Genomic DNA, 20,983 nt, shown 5'->3' with positions numbered 1-20,983 from the left:
TGGACAGAATTTTTAGGCGCAGTCAGGGCTTTGAGGGGATCCAGTTTGGTGGCTGCAGGATTAGGTCTCTGCTTTTTGCAGATGATGTGGTCCTGATGGCTTCATCTGGCCAGGATCTTCATCTCTTACTGGATCGGTTCGCAGCCAAGTGTGAAGTGACTGGGATGGTAATCAGCACCTCCAAGTTCGAGTCCATGGTTCTCGCCCGGAAAAGGGTGAAGTGCCATCTCCGGGTTGGGGAGAAGACCCTGCCCCAAGTGGAGGAGTTCAAGTACCTCGGAGTCTTGTTCACGAGTGAGGGAAGAGTAGATCGTGAGATTGACAGGCGGATCGGTGCGGCATCTTCAGTAATGCGGACCCTGTATCGATCCGTTGTGGTGAAGAAGGAGCTGAGCCGGAAGGCAAAGCTCTCAATTTAGCGGTCGATCTACATTCCCATCCTCACCTATGGTCATGAGCTTTGGGTCATGACCGAAAGGACAAGATCACATCCAAACACCCCCAATATGGTTTCATATACATGATGTAGGTATATATGTAATGTAGTAACATTTATAATAACATTAACAATAATATTTACGTATTTTGATCATTTTAAGCAAATATGCATCTCAGCGTTCTTCATCACTGAACATTATTCACTGCAGTCTTGATGAGAGCCAACAAACCTAATAAAACATCACTTACTGTACGAGGTCAGCTGTCATTAGGATGCCGACTGCCAGGATGTTCATATATTCCAATTTAGATGAAGAATGATGTCGTCTTCGCCAGTTCCAGGCCAAAAATGGCTGTCAAGAGTGTCCCAACTTGTCGGAATACCTACTCAGACTTCTTCTGTCCAGGTGAGATGCATTATTTATGATCTAGAATAAACTTACAGGGAGCAAGGAAGCGAGGAAGCAGCAGACCACTCGATGTAAACATAGGGACGCAGGAATGGATCACAGCGCTGCTATAAATAGTTTGTCTGCGTTAGCACGCGTAATAACAATATCACTAATACTTGGTTAATATTCAAGTCACGAAATGTAAATGGAGTATTTTTGGCACTTTTTGAATGGTTATCGAATTTTATGGGTGGAATAGAGGACCTCCCATTGTCTCCGCTGTAAGCGATCTTTTATTTACAATTATTTCATATTTAGAATGCATTAAAAAATAAATTTCTCATGTCTTTAATAATGATTGACAACGATAGGCAAAAATTCCAAATAAAAGGGCAGTTCCCCTTTAAGGAACACTAAAAGAAATCAAGAAAATAACAGTTACATTTTTCGATCCACCTCAGTAAAAATATATACCTTAATTCTGAGAAAATAAGTATGGAATCTTGAAAAACAAACTAGTACCTTGTTGCCAAAATGTTACTGTAAAATTGCAGTTTGTTTTTTTACAGTAAAAAAACAAATGTAAATTTTACAGTAAAATTCTGGCAACTGAGCTGCCTTTTTTTTTTTTACCATAAAAACAGCAGTGCTGTTTTTCCATTTACAGTAATATACACTACATTTTGAGGTTGCAACTTACCATATTTTTTTTTACATTTTAGTTTTGAAAAATCCACTAATAAAATGCATTTAAAAAGTGTGTAATAGTATTCACTGTCAGAAATGGCCCCCTTTTTTTAACATTTTAGTTTAAAAAAATCTACTAATAAAATGCTTTAAAAAAAGTGTAATAATAGTATTCACTGTTAGAAATGGCCCCCTTTTTACATTTTAGTTTTAAAAAATCTACTAATAAAATGCATTTAAAAAGTGTGTAATAATAGTATTCACTGTTAGAAATGGCCCCCTTTTTACATTTTAGTTTTTAAAAATCTACTAATGAAATGCATTAAAAAAGTGTGTAATAATAGTATTCACTGTTAGAAATGGCCCCCTTTTTACATTTTAGTTTGAAAAAATCTACTAATAAAATGCATAAAAAAAGTGTGTAATAATAGTATTCACTGTTAGAAATGGCACTCAGTGAAAACAACTTTGACAACTCTGTTCACTTCTATGACCCAATCCAAACAACCTTCTCTAGTCATGATGCAGAAAAAAAAAAAAAAAACTTCAGCCAGCACAAAAAGTCAACAAACATTTCACATAACACAACCTGCTCACTGAATGTTGGCGATATTATAAAAAAACAAAAAAATTCAAAATTACACCCCTTTTTTTAATCCATTGCAAGGCATGATGGGAAAAATGCAAAAAAACAACAACACTTATCCATGTTTGCTGCATTTTAGCTGCTTGATACTTCTGATTGATTTCAAAGCTCTGAGGTCGTTACGTATGTAAACAAGGCTGGAGTTGAACCTTCACATACTCTTAATATTCAATTATAATTATTATGTATCCATTATATTATTATAATATGTAGGCACACATATTTATGTCTATATATATATATATATATATATATATATATATATATATATATATATATATATATATATATATATATATATACATATATATATATATATATATATATATATATATATATATATATATATATATATATATATATATATATATATATATTATATACACATACATATACATACATACAGTCGCGATCAAAAGTTGACATACACTTGTAAAGAACATGATGTCATGGCTGTCTTGAGTTTCCAATCATTTCTACAACTCTTATTTTTTTGTGATTGGAGCACATACTTGTTTGTCACAAAAAAACATTCATGAAGTTTGGTTCTTTTATGAATTTATTATGGGTCTACTGAAAATGTGACCAAATCTGCTGGGTCAAAAATATACATACAGCAATGTTCAATTTTTGTTTCATCTGACCACAGAACTTTCCTCCAGAAGGTCTTATTTTTGTCCATGTGATGTCTGATGAAACAAAAATTGATGCTGTTTGGCCACAATACCCAGCAATATGTTTGGAGGAGAAAAGGGGAGGCCTTTAAACCCAGGAACACCATGCCTACCGTCAAGCATGGTGGTGGTGGTATTATGCTCTGGGCCTGTTTTGCTGCCAATAGAACTGGTGCTTTAAATGGGACAATGAAAAAGGAGGATTACCTTCAAATTCTTCAGGACAAGCTAAAATCATCAGCCCGGAGGTTGGGTTTTGGGCGCAGTTGGGTGTTCCAACAGGACAATGACCCCAAACACACGTCAAAAGTTGTAAAGGAATGGCTAAATCAGGCTAGAATGAAGGTTTTAGAATGGCCTTCCCAAAGTCCTGACTTAAACGTGTGGACAATGCTGAAGAAACAAGTCCATGTCAGAAAACCAACACATTTAGCTGAACTGCACCAATTTTGTCAAGAGGAGTGGTCAAAAATTCAAGCAGAAGCTTGTGGGTGGCTACCAAAAGCGCCTTATTGCAGTGAAACTTGCCAAGGGACATGTAAGCAAATATTAACATTGCTGTATGTATACTTTTGACCCAGCACATTTGCTCACATTTTCAGTAGACCCATAATAAATTCATAAAAGAACCAAACTTCATTAATGTTTTTTGTGACCAACAAGTATGTGCTCCAATCACTCTATCACAAAAAAATAACAGTTGTAGAAATGATTGGAAACTCAAGACAGCCATGACGTCATGTTCTTTACAAGTGTATGTCAACTTTTGATCGCAACTGTATGTGTGTATATGTATACATATATATGTATACACTACCGTTCAAAAGTTTGGGGTCACCCAAACAATTTTGTGGAATAGCCTTCATTTCTAAGAACAAGAATAGACTGTCGAGTTTCAGATGAAAGTTCTCTTTTTCTGGCCATTTTGAGCGTATGATTGACCCCACAAATGTGATGCTCCAGAAACTCAATCTGCTCAAAGGAAGGTCAGTTTTGTAGCTTCTGTAACGAGCTAAACTGTTTTCAGATGTGTGAACATGATTGCACAAGGGTTTTCTAATCATCAATTAGCCTTCTGAGCCAATGAGCAAACACATTGTACCATTAGAACACTGGAGTGATAGTTTCTGGAAATGGGCCTCTATACACCTATGTAGATATTGCACCAAAAACCAGACATTTGCAGCTAGAATAGTCATTTACCACATTAGCAATGTATAGAGTGTATTTCTTTAAAGTTAAGACTAGTTTAAAGTTATCTTCATTGAAAAGTACAGTGCTTTTCCTTCAAAAATAAGGACATTTCAATGTGACCCCAAACTTTTGAACAGTAGTGTATATGTATGTGTGTATGTATATATATATATTACCGTATTTTTCGGAGTATAAGTCGCACCTGCCGAAAATGCATAATAAAGAAGGAAAAAAACATACATAAGTCGCATTTTGGGGGGAAATGTATTTGATAAAAGCCAACACCAAGAATAGACATTTGAAAGGCAATTTAAAATAAATAAAGAATAGTGAACAACAGGCTGAATAAGTGTACGTTATATGAGGCATAAATAACCAACTGAGAACGTGCCTGGTATGTTAACGTAACATATTATGGTAAGAGTCATTCAAATAACTATAACATATAGAACATGCTATACGTTTACCAAACAATCTGTCACTCCTAATCGCTAAATCCCATGAAATCTTATACGTCTAGTCTCTTACGTGAATGAGATAAATAATATTATTTGATATTTTACGCTAATGTGTTAATAATTTCACACACAAGTCGCTCCTGAGTATAAGTCGCACCCCCGGCCAAACTATGAAAAAAAACTGCGACTTATAGTTCGAAAAATACGGTATTTATTAATTATTACTTTACACGCACATTTTTTAGCCCAATGTGGCCCCCAAGGCAAGAAAGTTTGGACACCCCTGCTTTAAACAATCAATGTGTATGGCAGCTAATTGCCAGAGCATGCACAGGAAGAACACTGTACTGACCTCTTGTGGAAACATAAGACACTGAGTGGAAAATATAACTGATGACACAAATACGTGCAGTGCTGACATTCTAAGTCAGGGGTCACCAACCTTTTTGAAAGCAAGAGCTACTTCTTGGGTACTGATTAATGCGAAGGGCTACCAGTTTGATACACACTTAAATAAATTGCCAGAAATAGCCAATTTGCTCAATTTACCTTTAACTCTATGTTATTATTAATAATTAATGATATGTACTCTTAATTGGACGGTTTAAAAGAGGAGAAAACATGAAAAAAATGACAATTAAATTTTGAAACATAGTTTATCTTCAATTTCGACTCTTTAAAATTCAAAATTCAACCGAAAAAAAGAAGAGAAAAACTAGCTAATTCGAATCTTTTTGAAAAAATTAAAAAAAATAATTTATGGAACATCATTAGTAATTTTTCCTGATTAAGACTAATTTTAGAATTTTGATGACATGTTTTAAATAGGTTAAAATCCAATCTGCACTTTGTTAGAATATATAACAAATTGGACCAAGCTATATTTCTAACAAAGACAAATCATCATTTTTTCTAGATTTTCCAGAACAAAAATTTTAAAAGAAATTCAAAAGACTTTGAAATAAGATTTAAATTTGATTCTACAGATTTTCTAGCTTTGCCAGAATATTTTTTTTGAATTTTAATCATAATAAGTTTGAAGAAATATTTCACAAATATTCTTCGTCAAAAAAACAGAAGCTAAAATGAAAAATTAAATTAAAATGTATTTATTATTCTTTACAATAAAAAAGATACATTTACTTGAACATTGATTTAAATTGTCAGGAAAGAGGAAGGAATTTAAAAGGTAAAAAGGTATATGTGTTTAAAAATCCTAAAATAATTTTTAAGGTTGTATTTTTTCTCTAAAATTGTCTTTCTGAAAGTTATAAGAAGCAAAGTAAAAAAATGTATGAATTTATTTAAACAAGTGAAGACCAAGTCTTTAAAATATTTTCTTGGATTTTCAAATTCTATTTGAGTTTTGTCTCTCTTAGAATTAAAAATGTCGAGCAAAGCGAGACCAGCTTGCTAGTAAATAAATACAATTTAAAAAATAGAGGCAGCTCACTGGTAAGTGCTGCTATTTGAGCTATTTTTAGAACAGGCCAGCGGGCGACTCATCTGGTCCTTACGGGCTACCTGGTGCCCACGGGCACCGCGTTGGTGACCTCTGTTCTAAGGACATGTAACCACAATATGTGCAAATTGGGAAGAAACACATGACATCTCAACTGTTAAGAGTGGCACCACGTAATGACTTTATTTTGCAGCTTGTAAACCGTACAGCAGCTGTAGTAGTACCATGGACAAATAAATAGTATAGTGTAACTTTGAGTAGCACAATAAAAGGGACACACGTTAATATGACACATAGACATGGATGTGGCACACAGTGTATAATATAATACACATGGGGTATCCTAGAGTGAGCTTTTTTTTGAATGAATATTTACTAGTGTTTGCCACGTTGAAAAATAACTTACTTCACTGACTCGGATGAAAATTGTGTACGTAAAATGCCTGGTCTTTGACACGGAAGAGGAAAAAAAGTCTTCCTCGCGGTGCAAGTGGGGACCCATGCTAAGCTGTAGTAGAGATGCCAACAGTCCTCCGATGGTAACGGTTCCTTGAGGGAGCAAAAAAACGTTTTTCCGGGCCTCGGCGGCCTTCAGCCGTCCAGCGGTTTCCCCAAGTACACCATGGTGACCTCGGTGTTGCCGTACACCGCGGAGACGGCGGGGAACAGGCAGGCTTTGGGCAGCCCCCGGAAGGCGATGCCGAGAAACTCAAACCCCCTCTCGAAGGCTAACGTCTTGTCATCCATGTCGAGAATTACTCGTATCCGCTCTCCGATCTGTAGAAAGCAGTGTTAGAATGCACAAAAGCAAACTGTTACATAACAGTGTACAAACCCCGTTTCCATATGAGTTGGGAAATTGTGTTAGATGTAAATATAAACGGAATACAATGATTTGCAAATCCTTTTCAACCCATATTCAGTTGAATGCACTACAAAGACAAGATATTTCATGTTCAAACTCATAAACTTTTTTTTTTTTTTTTTGCAAATAATTAACTTAGAATTTCATGGCTGCAACACGTGCCAAAGTAGTTGGGAAAGGGCATGTTCACCACTGTGTTACATGGCCTTTCCTTTTAACAACACTCAGTAAAGGTTTGGGAACTGAGGAGACACATTTTTGAAGCTTTTCAGGTGGAATTCTTTCCCATTCTTCCTTGATGTACAGCTTAAGTTGTTCAACAGTCCGGGGGTCTCCCTTGTGCTATTTTAGGCTTCATAATGCGCCACACATTTTCAATGGGAGACAAGTCTGGACTACAGGCAGGCCAGTCTAGTACCCGCACTCTTTTACTATGAAGCCACGTTGATGTAACACGTGGCTTGGCATTGTCTTGCTGAAATAAGCAGGGGCGTCCATGGTAACGTTGCTTGGATGGCAACATATGTTGCTCCAAAACCTGTATGTACCTTTCAGCATTAATGGTGCCTTCACAGATGTGTAAGTTACCCATGTCTTGGGCACTAATACACCCCCATACCATCACACATGCTGGCTTTTACACTTTGCGCCTAAAACAATCCGGATGGTTCTTTTCCTCTTTGGTCGACGTCCACAGTTTCCAAGAACAATTTGAAATGTGGACTCGTCAGACCACAGAACACTTTTCCACTTTGTATCAGTCCATCTTAGATGAGCTCAGGCCCAGCGAAGCCGACGGCGTTTCTGGGTGTTGTTGATAAACTGTTTTTGCCTTGCATAGGAGAGTTTTAACTTGCACTTACAGATGTAGCGACCAACTGTAGTTACTGACAGTGGGTTTCTGAAGTGTTCCTGAGCCCATGTGGTGATATCCTTTACACACTGATGTCGCTTGTTGATGCATTACAGCCTGAGGGATCGAAGGTCACGGGCTTAGCTGCTTACGTGCAGTGATTTCTCCAGATTCTCTGAACCCTTTGATGATATTACGGAGCGTAGATGGTGAAATCCCTAAATTCCTTGCAATAGCTGGTTGAGAGGTTTTTCTTAAACTGTTCAACAATTTGCTCACACATTTGTTGACAAAGTGGTGACCCTCGCCCCATCCTTGTTTGTGAATGACTGAGCATTTCATGGAATCTACTTTTATACCCAATCATGGCACCCACCTGTTCCCAATTAGCCTGCACACCTGTGGGATGTTCCAAATAAGTGTTTGATGAGCATTCCTCAACTTTATCAGTATTTATTGCCACCTTTCCCAACTTCTTTGTCACGTGTTGCTGGCATCAAATTCTAAAGTTAATGATTATTTGCAACAAAAAAAAAATGTTTATCAGTTTGAACCTCAAATATGTTGTCTTTGTAGCATATTCAACTGAATATGGGTTGAAAAGGATTTGCAAATCATTGTATTCCGTTTATATTTACATCTAACACCATTTCCCAACTCATATGGAAACGGGGTTTGTAGATCAGTGTTTTTCAACCACTGTGCCGTGAGATACAGTCTGGTGTGCCGTGGGAGATTATGTAATTTCACCTAACTGGGTTAAAAATATTTTTTGCACACAAGTAATTGTAATCCGTAAATGTGCCATTGTTGAGTGTCTGTACTGTCTAGAGCAGACCTGGGCAAATTAAGGCCCGGGGGCCACATGCGGCCCCGTTAAGCTTTTCAATCTGGCCCGCCGGACATTCCCAAATAATTGTTTTATATCTTTAAGATGGAAAGTGTAGCTGCCATTATGATGTGCAGTGATGTTTTCTAATGACCATAAGTCTTCAACTATACTAAGTATTTCAATGCTTGGAATCTGCGCTTTTGCATGATATTTTAGTGACTAGTGTTGTCCTGATACTAATATTATTTCGATATTTTTCTAAATAAAGGGAACCAGAAAAAATTGCATTATTGGATTTATTAATTTTTTTTAAATCTTAGAGTGTGGCGGACCGGTACTTTTCAGAGGCGGTATGGTACCGAATATGATTCATTAGTATCGCGGTACTATACTAGTACCCGTATACTGTACAACCCTACTAGTTACTATGGTAATCTACATCACAGTAGGTCAGACGAGGCACCAAGCAGTGTGGGTGTGGCTTGATTGTAAAATATGTCGATTGAGAGGGGGTGTGACATTCATATGTTCTCAATATTCAGGGTTGTATCGTTCATAGAAAAATTTAAAATTCCATTCCATTTTTAAGGCGGTCTGTCATAACATTTTTAGCATTCAATCAGACTTTATTGTGAGGTTTTGTATTAGTTTTCCAAAAAAATAGATATACCGGCCCCAGACACATTTTTTTTCTCTAAATTTTTTCTCTAAAATTATAGAGAGAGAGGGGGGGGGGGTTACCCACATATGCGGTCCTCTCCAAGGTTTCTCATAGTCATTCACCGACGTCCCACTGGGGTGAGTTTTTCCTTGCCCGTATGTGGGCTCTGTACCGAGGATGTCGTTGTGGCTTGTACAGCCCTTTGAGACACTTGTGATTTAGGGCTATATAAATAAACATTGATTGATTGATTGATTGATAAATTTGGCCCCCGAGTCAAAATAATTGCCCAGGCCTGGTCTAGAGCTCAGCAGAGTAACCATGTAATACTCTTCCATATCAGTAGGTGGCAGCAGGTAGCTAATTGCAAGAACGAAACTAAAACTGAACTGGCTGCAAAGTAAACAAAACACAAAATGCTGGACGACAGCAAAGACTTACAGCGTGTGGAGCAGAGATGGCGTCCACAAAGTACATCCGAACATGACATGACAATCGACAATGTCCCCACAAAGAAGAAAAGCGTCCGCACGACTTAAATAGTCTTGATTGCGAAAAAACAAAGCAGGTGTGGAGAATAGCGCTCAAGGAAGACATGAAACTGCAACAGGAAAATACCAACAAAACGGGAAAAAGCCACCAAAAAAGGAGCACAAGACAAGGACTAAAACACTACACACCAAAAAACTCAAGATAATTCAAGGCGTGATGTGACAGGTGGCGACAGTACACCTACTTTGAGACAAGAGCTATAGTCATGCATGCTTGGTTATGCTTTAAATTCATATCCAACAATTGCGAGAACGACTTTTTATTGTCGATGTTGTTTTAATGATTTCAGCTTGTGGTGTGCCGCAGAATTTTTTCAATGAAAAACATGTGCCTTGGCTCCAAAAAAGGGTTGAAAAACGCTCAAACGCCTTATAACGGGACTGTAACTTGTCATTACAATTCCACACTGCTTCTTAACACACACCTCATTATGTCCACTGGTAAAATTCCCACCAAAATAGTTACAAATAAATATTTTCTAACAAGTTAGGACACAATTTGGAACACCTACATTTTTTCTCTCAACGTGACCCCCCGAGTCAAAATATTTGCCCAGCTACATATCCTACCAAGTCAGACCTACACTGTTACAATGTCCATTTCTCAGATTATATAATTGTTGATGACTGAAGTGCTGATATCAACCAAACCTAACCCCCCCTCCACATCCCACCCCCCGGATTGTAAATAATGTAAATAATTCAATGTATATACTCTGATGATTATCTTGTGTGATGACTGTATTATGAAGATAGTATATATTTATACCATGACTTGATTAACGTGGACTTAACAAGTTGAAAAACTTACCATTTAGTGGTCAATTGTACGGAATATGTACTGTACTGTGCAATCTACTAATAAAAGTTTCAATCAATCAAACTCTACTCTAAACTAAACAAAATTGATGCTTAACCATCATATTATTATGTTTTCCAAATAAGAATTGCTAAGAAAACCGATAAAGAACCGAATCGTTAAGCAGAATCGGGAAAAATCGTATCCATTCCCATCCCGAGCCACTAGTATTCTATTTTGCATCCTCTTCTACTGATGTTTCCTCAAGCTATGGTGTCTATGAAAAACTCCGGAACTGGCGATTATTTTATATTTTTGTGTTACCATTAGGGATGTCGGATAATGGCTTTTTGCCAATATCCGATATTTCGATATTGTCCAACTCTTTAATTACCGATACCGATATCAACCGATACCGATATATACAGTCGTGGAATTTAACACATTATTATGCCTAATTTGGACAACCAGGTATGGTGAAGATAAGGTCCTTTTTTAAAATATTAATAAAATAAAAATAAATTAAAAACATTTTCTTGAATAAAAAAGAAAGTACAACAATATAAAAACAGATACATAGAAACTAGTAATTAATGAAAATGAGTAAAATTAACTGTTAAAGGTTAGTACTATTAGTGGACCAGCAGCATGCACAATCATGTGTGCTTACGGACTGTATCCCTTGCAGACTGTATTGATATATATTGATATATAATGTAGGAACCAGAATATTAATAACAGAAAGAAACAACCCTTTTGTGTGAATGAGTGTAAATGGGGGAGGGAGGTTTTTGGGTTGGTGCACTAATTGTAAGTGTATCTTGTGTTTTTTATGTTAATTTAATAAAAAAATTAATAAAATTTTTTTTTTTTTTTAAACCGATACCGATATTAAAAAAATGATACCGATAATTTTCGATATTACATTTTAAAGCATTTATCATCTCTAGTTACCATATCAGTTTTGAGGTCATCGTTGACCAGGGTGACAAAAAACGGGCAATGAAGTGCTGAAAATAATAGTTGACATGTTTTCTCCACACTGCCTATGCGGAGAAATGGGCTCCGGTTCTGTAGATGACATCACACCAAGAGGGGGCGTTCAAGTACAGTTAGTTTTTGAGTAATGGGTAGATAATTAAGTGATATTATGGGAAATGACAGCCAGATTAATTTTCAGGAGCATAAATTGATAAAGATAACTTTTGAGACTAGTCTGGAGGCTATGGGTTCTTTAATTGTTGGAAAAACGAGCTGGCATCTCTTAGGAAAAGCGGGAGTCTCCTACCTGATATTTGGGCGCGTTGTTGCACTGCGGGAAGTTCCCGCTCACTTCCCCGTTGTGCAGCAGGTTGTTGTCCACCAGGTTCCATCCCCAGCTCTGGTCGTCGCTGCCCAGCAGGGCCACGTAGCCCTGGCACTGCATGGACGCCCGCTTCGTGGCCAGGCCGATCACCGCCACCGTCCCCAGGGGCCCTTCCCACCAGATCTCCCAGGCGTGGCGCCCCTCCGAAAAGCCGATCTTGCCCCGCGCCCCGTCGGTGCTCTGGGCGATGGGGTTGCGGTGCAGGGTGAAACCGTTCTTCTTCACGTACACGTTGCGGGAGCAATCGTGGGAGCTCAGAGCGTGTTGGTAAGATTTGAGCTGTCGGGGACCGGGAGGGAAAATGTTGTTGGTGTTTGGGTTATGGCTTCTTTCAACAGGCTACTTGTAACTAGGAAACCATATACTGTAAACGTACAATCACAACGTGATATTATTATGATATTAGATGTCAACAAACGGATGGAATAATTCAAACATGCGATCGGTATCTGTATTGTATCGGCCGATATCACTCATGGGTGATCGGTATCGGATTCGGCTGTAAAATAAACCCGGATCGTGCCTCGACTACACAGACATTGTTTAGGTATACTTAGGCCCATTTCAAGTCAGAATCCTGGGTGTGCGTAGTAGACATTATCGGCGTATAAACGGTAAAGTTTAGATCCATGAAGGAAAAAAGCGAACAAATGTTTATAACTGAATAAATGTACATTAAAATGTGTTTTCTTTAGTATTATTTTTTTTAATGAATTAATGTTTACGACAACCTTTTTCCAAAACACAATATAGAATGTGATGTATAACAGAATAATGCATACATTTATCATTTGCTTTTAAAACGCCTACAAAAAAAGTGGACCCCAAAATTGATATTTTTGCATTGTTTTAATGAGTAAAATCTTTTTTTTTTTTTTTTTACTTTTCGGGAGGGCGGGTGTTGTTGGTGTTTGGGTTACGGCTTCTTTCAACAGGCTGCTTGTAACTAGGAAACCATATAGTGTAAACGTATCCCAACGTGATATTATTATGATATTAGATGTCAACAAACGGATGGAAAAATTCACACATGCGATCGGTATCGGTATTGTATCGGCCGATCTCACCCATGGATGATTGGTATCGGATTCGGCCGTAAAATAAACCTGGATCGTACCTCGACTACACAGACATTGTTTTGGTAAAGTTAGGCCCGTTTCAAGTCAGAATCGTGCATTTATTGCTCTGTGGGTGTGCATAGTAGACATTATCGGCGTACAAACGGTAAAGTTTAGATCCATGTGGGACCCCAAAAATTTACTGTGGGACCCCATTTTAAAAATTCATAGTTTGATTTTTCACTGGTTTTCACTTCCGGGAAGAAATCCTTTGTCGGAATACATGCAACACACCAGGCTTTACACTCGCGCATGTGAGATGTAATCATGAACACAATTAATTTTAAAATTGGTATTTTTGCATTGTTTTAATGAGTAAAACTTTTTTTTTTTAAATCCAAATTTTTTGGGAGGCGGGTGTTGTTGGTGTTTGGGTTACGGCTTCTTTCAACAGGCTACTTGTAACTGCGAAACCATATACTGTAAACGTACAATCACAACGTGATATTATTATGATATTAGATGTCAACAAAGGGATGGAAAAATTCACACATGGTATGTATCGGCCGATATCACTCATGGATGATCGGTATCGGATTCGGCTGTAAAATAAACCCGGATCGTGCCTCGACCACACAGACATTGTTTTGGTACAGTTAGGCCCATTTCAAGTCAGAATTGTGCATTTATTGCTCTGTGGGTGTGCATGGTAGACATTATCGGTGTATAAACGGTAAAGTTTAGATCCTTGAAGGAAAAAAGTGAACAAATGTTTATAACTGAATACATTTACATAAAATTTAGTTTTCTTTTGTATTATTTTTTTTAATGAACTAAGTAACGTTTATGACAACATTTTTCCAAAACACAATATAGAATGTGCGATACAACAGAATAATGCATACATTTATCATTTGTTTTCAAAACGCTTACAAAAAATGTGGGACCCCAAAATGTATATTTTTGCATTGTTTTAATTAATGAGTAAAATATATATATATATATATATTTTTTTTTTTAAACTTTTCGGGTGGGCGGGTGTTGTTGGTGTTTGGGTTTACATTATCATTTGTTTTCAAAACGCTCACAAAAAAAGTGGGACCCCAAAAATTTACTGTGGGACCCCATTTTTAAAATTAATTTTGGTTGACCACCACTGGTTTTCACTTCCGGGAAGAAATCCTTTGTCGGAATACATGCAATACACCAGGCTTTACACTCGCGCATTTGAATTGATATTTTTGCATTGTTTTAATGAGTAAAATTTAAAAAAAAAAAAAAATCTAAATTTTTTGTGAGGCGGGTGTTGTTGGTGTTTGGGTTACGGCTTCTTTCAACAGGTTACTTGTAACTGCGAAACCATATACTGTAAACGTATCATCACAACGTGATATTATGATATTAGATGTCAACAAACGGATGGAGAAATTCAAACATGCGATCGGTATCGGTATTGTATCGGCCGATCTCACTCATGGATGATCGGTATCGGATTCGGCAGTCAAATAAACCCGGATCGTGCCTCGACTACACAGACATTGATTAGGTACAGTTAGGCCCATTTCAAGTCAAAATCGTGCATCTATTGCTCTGTGGGTGTGCACGGTAGACATTATCGGCGTTTAAACAATAATGTTTAGATCCATGAAGGAAAAAAGTAAATGAATAAACTAACTGAATAAATTTACATAAAATTTTGTTTTATTTTGTTTTGTTTTTTTTATGAATTAAGTAACGTTTACGACAACCTTTTTCCAAAACACAATATAGAATGAGAGATATAACAGAATAATGCATACATGTATCATTTGTTTTCAAAACGCTTACAAAAAATGTGGGACCCCAAAATTGATATTTTTGCATTGTTTTAATGAGTAAAATCTTTTGTTTTGTTTTTTCAAACTTTTAGGGAGGCGGGTGTTGTTGGTGTTTGGGTTACGGCTTCTTTAAACAGGCTACTTGTAACTGCGAAACCATATACTGTAAACGTACAATCACAACATGATATTATTATGTATATTAGATGTCAACAAACGGATGGAGAAATTCAAACATGCCGATCGGCCGATCTTGCTCATGGATGATCGGTATCGGATTCGGCAGTCAAATAAACCCGAATCGTGCCTCGACTACACAGACATTGTTTAGGTACAGTTAGGCCCATTTCAAGTCAGAATCGTGCATCTATTGCTCTGTGGCTGTAGACATTATCGGCGTATAAACGGTAAAGTTTAGATCCATGTGGGACCCCAAAAATTTACTGTGGGACCCCTTTTTAAAAATTCATAGTTTGATTTTTCACTGGTTTTCACTTCCGGGAAGAAATCCTTTGTCGGAATACATGCAACACACCAGGCTTTACACTCGCGCATCTGAGATGTAATCATGAACACAATTATTTTTAAAATTGGTATTTTTGCATTGTTTTAATGAGTAAAACTTTTTTTTTTTAAATCCAAATTTTTTGGGAGGCGGGTGTTGTTGGTGTTTGGGTTACGGCTTCTTTCAACAGGTTACTTGTAACTGCGAAACCATATACTGTAAACGTATCATCACAACGTGATATTAGATGTCAACAAACGGATGGAGAAATTCAAACATGCGATCGGTATCGGTATTGTATCGGCCGATCTCACTCATGGATGATCGGTATCGGATTCGGCAGTCAAATAAACCCGGATCGTGCCTCGACTACACAGACATTGATTAGGTACAGTTAGGCCCATTTCAAGTCAGAATCGTGCATCTATTGCTCTGTGGGTGTGCATGGTAGACATTATCGGCGTTTAAACAATAAAGTTTAGATCCATGAAGGAAAAAAGTAAATGAATAAACTAACTGAATAAATTTACATAAACATTTTTTTGTTTTGTTTTTTGTTTTTTTATGAATTAAGTAACGTTTATGACAACATTTTTCCAAAACACAATATAGAATGTGCGATACAACAGAATAATGCATACATTTATCATTTGTTTTCAAAACGCTTACAAAAAATGTGGGACCCCAAAATGTATATTTTTGCATTGTTTTAATTAATGAGTAAAATATATATATATATATATATATATATATATATATATATATATATATATATATATATATATATATATATATATATATTTTTTTTTTTTTTTTAACTTTTCGGGTGGGCGGGTGTTGTTGGTGTTTGGGTTTACATTATCATTTGTTTTCAAAACGCTTACAAAAAAAGTGGGACCCCAAAAATTTACTTTGGGACCCCATTTTTAAAATTCATTTTGGTTGACCACCACTGGTTTTCACTTCCGGGAAGAAATCCTTTGTCGGAATACATGCAATACACCAGGCTTTACACTTGCGCATTTGAATTGATATTTTTGCATTGTTTTAATGAGTAAAATTTAAAAAAAAAAAAAATCTAAATTTTTTGTGAGGCGGGTGTTGTTGGTGTTTGGGTTACGGCTTCTTTCAACAGGTTACTTGTAACTGCGAAACCATATACTGTAAACGTATCATCACAACGTGATATTATTATGATATTAGATGTCAACAAACGGATGGAGAAATTCAAACATGCGATCGGTATCGGTATTGTATCGGCCGATCTCACTCATGGATGATCGGTATCGGATTCGGCAGTCAAATAAACCCGGATCGTGCCTCGACTACACAGACATTGATTAGGTACAGTTAGGCCCATTTCAAGTCAGAATCGTGCATTTATTGCTCTGTGGGTGTGCATGGTAGACATTATCGGCGTTTAAACAATAAAGTTTAGATCCATGAAGGAAAAAAGTAAATGAATAAACTAACTGAATAAATTTACATAAAACTTTTTTTTTTTTTTTATGAATTAAGTAACGTTTACGACAACCTTTTTCCAAAACACAATATAGAATGTGAGATATAACAGAATAATGCATACATGTATCATTTGTTTTCAAAACGCTTACAAAAAATGTGGGACCCCAAAATTGATATGTTTGCATTGTTTTAATGAGTAAAATCTTTTTTTTTTTTCAAACTTTTCGGAAGGCGGGTGTTGTTGGCTTTTGGGTTACGGCATCTTTCAACAGGCTGCTTGTAACTGCGAAACCATATACTGTAAACGTACAATCACAACGTGATATTATATTAGATGTCAACAAACGGATGGAGTAATTCAAACATGCGATCGGTATCGGTATTGTATCGGCCGATATCACTCATGGATGATCGGTATCGGATTCGGCCGTAAAATAAACCCGGATCGTGCCTCGACTACACAGACATTGTTTAGGCACAGCTAGGCCCGTTTCAAGTCAGAATGGTGGGTGTGCACAGTAGACGTTATCGGCGTATAAGATGTCCGATCCGGTCCAAGTGTGTGAAACCCACCTTGGCCTTGTAGGACGGGAGGTTGCACAGGATGTCGGACCGCAGCGCCTCGTCGCTCAGCGAGCGGGCACACAGGCTCCGCCACACCTCGCTGTTTTCATCCGCCAGCATGTTGCTCCAGTGCCAGCACACCAAGGCGCACTGGGTCAGATCCAGCATCTCCAAGTAGGAGAAGATGTGCTCCAGGACCCGCGCGGGCAGCCTCCCCGCCACCCCTGCGCCTGCCCCGGCGTGAAGAGGGCCGGCGGAGCTGCAACCAGCTCCCGACGCCGCGCCCAGACTAGAGGAGCCTCCCCCGGGCGCCCCCGACATCATAGCCGTATGTAGCGGAGTGGGAGCAGTTAACGCGTCAGAATAAGTCCCAGTTATGAATAAAAGGTCGACATTTTGTGGGTGGCGCTGGAACCACAACAGTCTGGATCTCACTCTTCCGACTTCGACGGCTGGGGGCGTGGAGGTCCTCGAAGGCACAATAACTACAAAGACTAATAATACACAACCCGAGTGCGTAGCCAGGCCAAAATCTTTAAATCGTATTCAAACATGTTTATATCCTTCATTTATGAGGAATAAGTGGTAACATGAGACTAAGTCACCGCCGAGGTCAAATTAGTGTTTGCGTCCTGCCAGGACCTTGAAGGTGACGTCACGACAAACGCTGTCACTGGGGCAGGCGATACTGAACAATGTAGTATCGAGACGATACTAAGTTAATGCGGGACTGATACTTTTTAAAGATTCTTTGTCAATTTTTCCGTACATGCAAACATATAGAAGTGAGCCGCATGAATTGGAAAAGGAAAAAAATCACACATTGTAGTTTTGTCCACACAAAACAAAACAATTCTAAAGTTCAAGTTCCCTTATTAATTGTTGTATTTTCTTGCATTTTTCATGCAATTTGTCGTTTACAATGACCCAAGACTGTGTAACCTAAAATTTGTAAGTAATTAGGGACAAGCAGTAGAAAATGGATGGATGGACTACAAAAATACAACACCTACCTTTTATTACACACAATTGTTTAAGCAAAAAACACCTAATCAACAGTGTAAAATATCTATAAAAAAAGAAAAAACAAAGAAAAAGAGTAACAATAAAAAATAGTGTGAGAGTCCAGTCCATAGTGGATCTAACATAACAGTGAGAGTCCAGTCCATAGTGGATCTAACATAATAGTGAGAGTCCAGTCCATAGTGGATCTAACATAATAGTGTGAGAGTCCAGTCTATAGTGGATCTAACATAACAGTGAGAGTCCAGTCTATAGTGGATCTAACATAATAGTGTGAGAGTCCAGTCCATAGTGGATCTAACATAATAGTGTGAGAGTCCAGTCCATAGTGGATCTAACATAATAGTGTGAGAGTCCAGTCTATAGTGGATCTAACATAATAGTGTGAGAGTCCAGTCCATAGTGGATCTAACATAATAGTGTGAGAGTCCAGTCCATAGTGGATCCAACATAATAGTGAGAGTCGAGTCCATAGTGGATCTAACATAATAGTGAGAGTCCAGTCCATAGTGGATCTAACATAATAGTGAGAGTCCAGTCCATAGTGGATCTAACATGGTAGTGTGAGAGTTCAGTCCATAGTGGATCTAACATAATAGTGAGAGTCCAGTCCATAGTGGATCTAACATAATAGTGAGAGTCCAGTCCATAGTGGATCTAACATAATAGTGAGACTCCAGTCCATAGTGGATCTAACATAATAGTGAGAGTTCAGTCCATAGTGGATCTAACATAATAGTGAGAGTCCAGTCCATAGTGGATCTAACATAATAGTGTGAGAGTCCAGTCCATAGTGGATCCAACATAATAGTGAGAGTCCAGTCCATAGTGGATCTAACATAATAGTGAGAGTCCAGTCCATAGTGGATCTAACATAATAGTGAGAGTCCAGTCCATAGTGGATCTAACATGGTAGTGTGAGAGTTCAGTCCATAGTGGATCTAACATAATAGTGAGAGTCCAGTCCATAGTGGATCTAAAATAATAGTGAGAGTCCAGTCCATAGTGGATCTAACATAATAGTGAGAGTCCAGTCCATAGTGGATCTAACATAATAGTGAGAGTCCAGTCCATAGTGGATCTAACATAATAGTGTAAAAGTCCAGTCCATAGTGGATCTAACATAATATTGTGAGAGTCCAGTCCATAGTGGATCTAACATAATAGTGAGAGTCCAGTACATAGTGGATCTAACATAATAGTGAGAGTCCAGTCCATAGTGGATCTAACATAATAGTGTGAGAGTCCAGTCCATAGTGGATCTAACATAACACTGAGAGTCCAGTCCATAGTGGATCTAACATAATAGTGAGAGTCCAGTCCATAGTGGATCTAACATAATAGTGTGAGAGTCCAGTCCATAGTGGATCTAACATAATAGTGAGAGTCCAGTCCATAGTGGATCTAACATGATAGTGTGAGAGTTCAGTCCATAGTGGATCTAACATAATAGTGAGAGTTCAGTCCATAGTGGATCTAACATAATAGTGAGAGTCCAGTCCATAGCGGATCTAACATAATAGTGAGAGTCCAGTCCATAGTGGATCTAACATGATAGTGTGAGAGTTCAGTCCATAGTGGATCTAACATAATAGTGAGAGTCCAGTCCATAGTGGATCTAACATAATAGTGAGAGTCCAGTCCATAGTGGTTCTAACATAATAGTGAGAGTCCAGTCCATAGTGGATCTAACATAATAGTGAGAGTCCAGTCCATAGTGGATCTAACATGATAGTGTGAGAGTTCAGTCCATAGTGGATCTAACATAATAGTGAGAGTTCAGTCCATAGTGGATCTAACATAATAGTGAGAGTCCAGTCCATAGCGGATCTAACATAATAGTGAGAGTCCAGTCCATAGTAGATCTAACATGATAGTGTGAGAGTTCAGTCCATAGTGGATCTAACATAATAGTGAGAGTCCAGTCCATAGTGGATCTAACATAATAGTGAGAGTCCAGTCCATAGTGGATCTAACATAATAGTGAGAGTTCAGTCCATAGTGGATCTAACATAATAGTGAGAGTCCAGTCCATAGTGGATCTAACATAATAGTGTGAGAGTCCAGTCCATAGTGGATCTAACATAATAGTGAGAGTCCAGTCCATAGTGGATCTAACATGATAGTGTGAGAGTTCAGTCCATAGTGGATCTAACATAATAGTGAGAGTCCAGTCCATAGTGGATCTAACATAATAGTGAGAGTCCAGTCCATAGTGGATCTAACATAATAGTGAGAGTCCAGTCCATAGTGGATCTAACATAATAGTGAGAGTCCAGTCCATAGTGGATCTAACATAATAGTGAGAGTCCAGTCCATAGTGGGGCCAGCAGGAGATCATCTTGAGTGGAGACAGGTCAGCAGCGCAGAGACGTCCCCAACTGATGCACAGATGAGTGGTCCAAAAGGTTAGAGTATACAAATGAGTTTTAAGATGGGACTTAAATGCTTCTACTGAGGTAGCATCTCTAACTGTTACCGGGAGGGCATTCCAGAGTACTGCAGCCCCAATAGAAAACGCTCTATAGCCCGCAGACTTTTTTTGGGCTTTGGGAATCACTAATAAGCCGGAGTTCTTTGAACACAGATTTCTTGCCGGGACATATGGTACAATACAGTCAGTGTTGCCGTTATCAGCATCTTAACGATAAATGTATTTATTGTAATAATTTTA

General features: G+C 37.9%; 1 protein-coding gene across 1 annotated transcript; it reads right to left on the bottom strand.

The window, feature by feature from the left end:
- Positions 1 to 6,122: 6,122 nt before the first annotated feature.
- LOC133630488 (F-box/SPRY domain-containing protein 1) lies at positions 6,123 to 17,879 on the bottom strand. Its single transcript, XM_062022097.1, has 3 exons — positions 17,296 to 17,879; positions 11,801 to 12,157; positions 6,123 to 6,728 (listed from the first exon to the last, which is right to left on the bottom strand). The coding sequence occupies exons 1-3, from the start codon at positions 17,608 to 17,610 to the stop codon at positions 6,543 to 6,545; spliced, it is 858 nt and encodes a 285-aa protein (XP_061878081.1). The 5' UTR covers positions 17,611 to 17,879; the 3' UTR covers positions 6,123 to 6,542.
- Positions 17,880 to 20,983: the final 3,104 nt, after the last annotated feature.

This window comes from Entelurus aequoreus, linkage group LG15 (genome assembly GCF_033978785.1).
Source record: "Entelurus aequoreus isolate RoL-2023_Sb linkage group LG15, RoL_Eaeq_v1.1, whole genome shotgun sequence".
Lineage (NCBI taxonomy): Eukaryota > Metazoa > Chordata > Actinopteri > Syngnathiformes > Syngnathidae > Entelurus > Entelurus aequoreus.
Note: the sequence above shows the minus strand (reverse complement) of the source record. Positions and strands in the feature narration are given on the sequence as shown.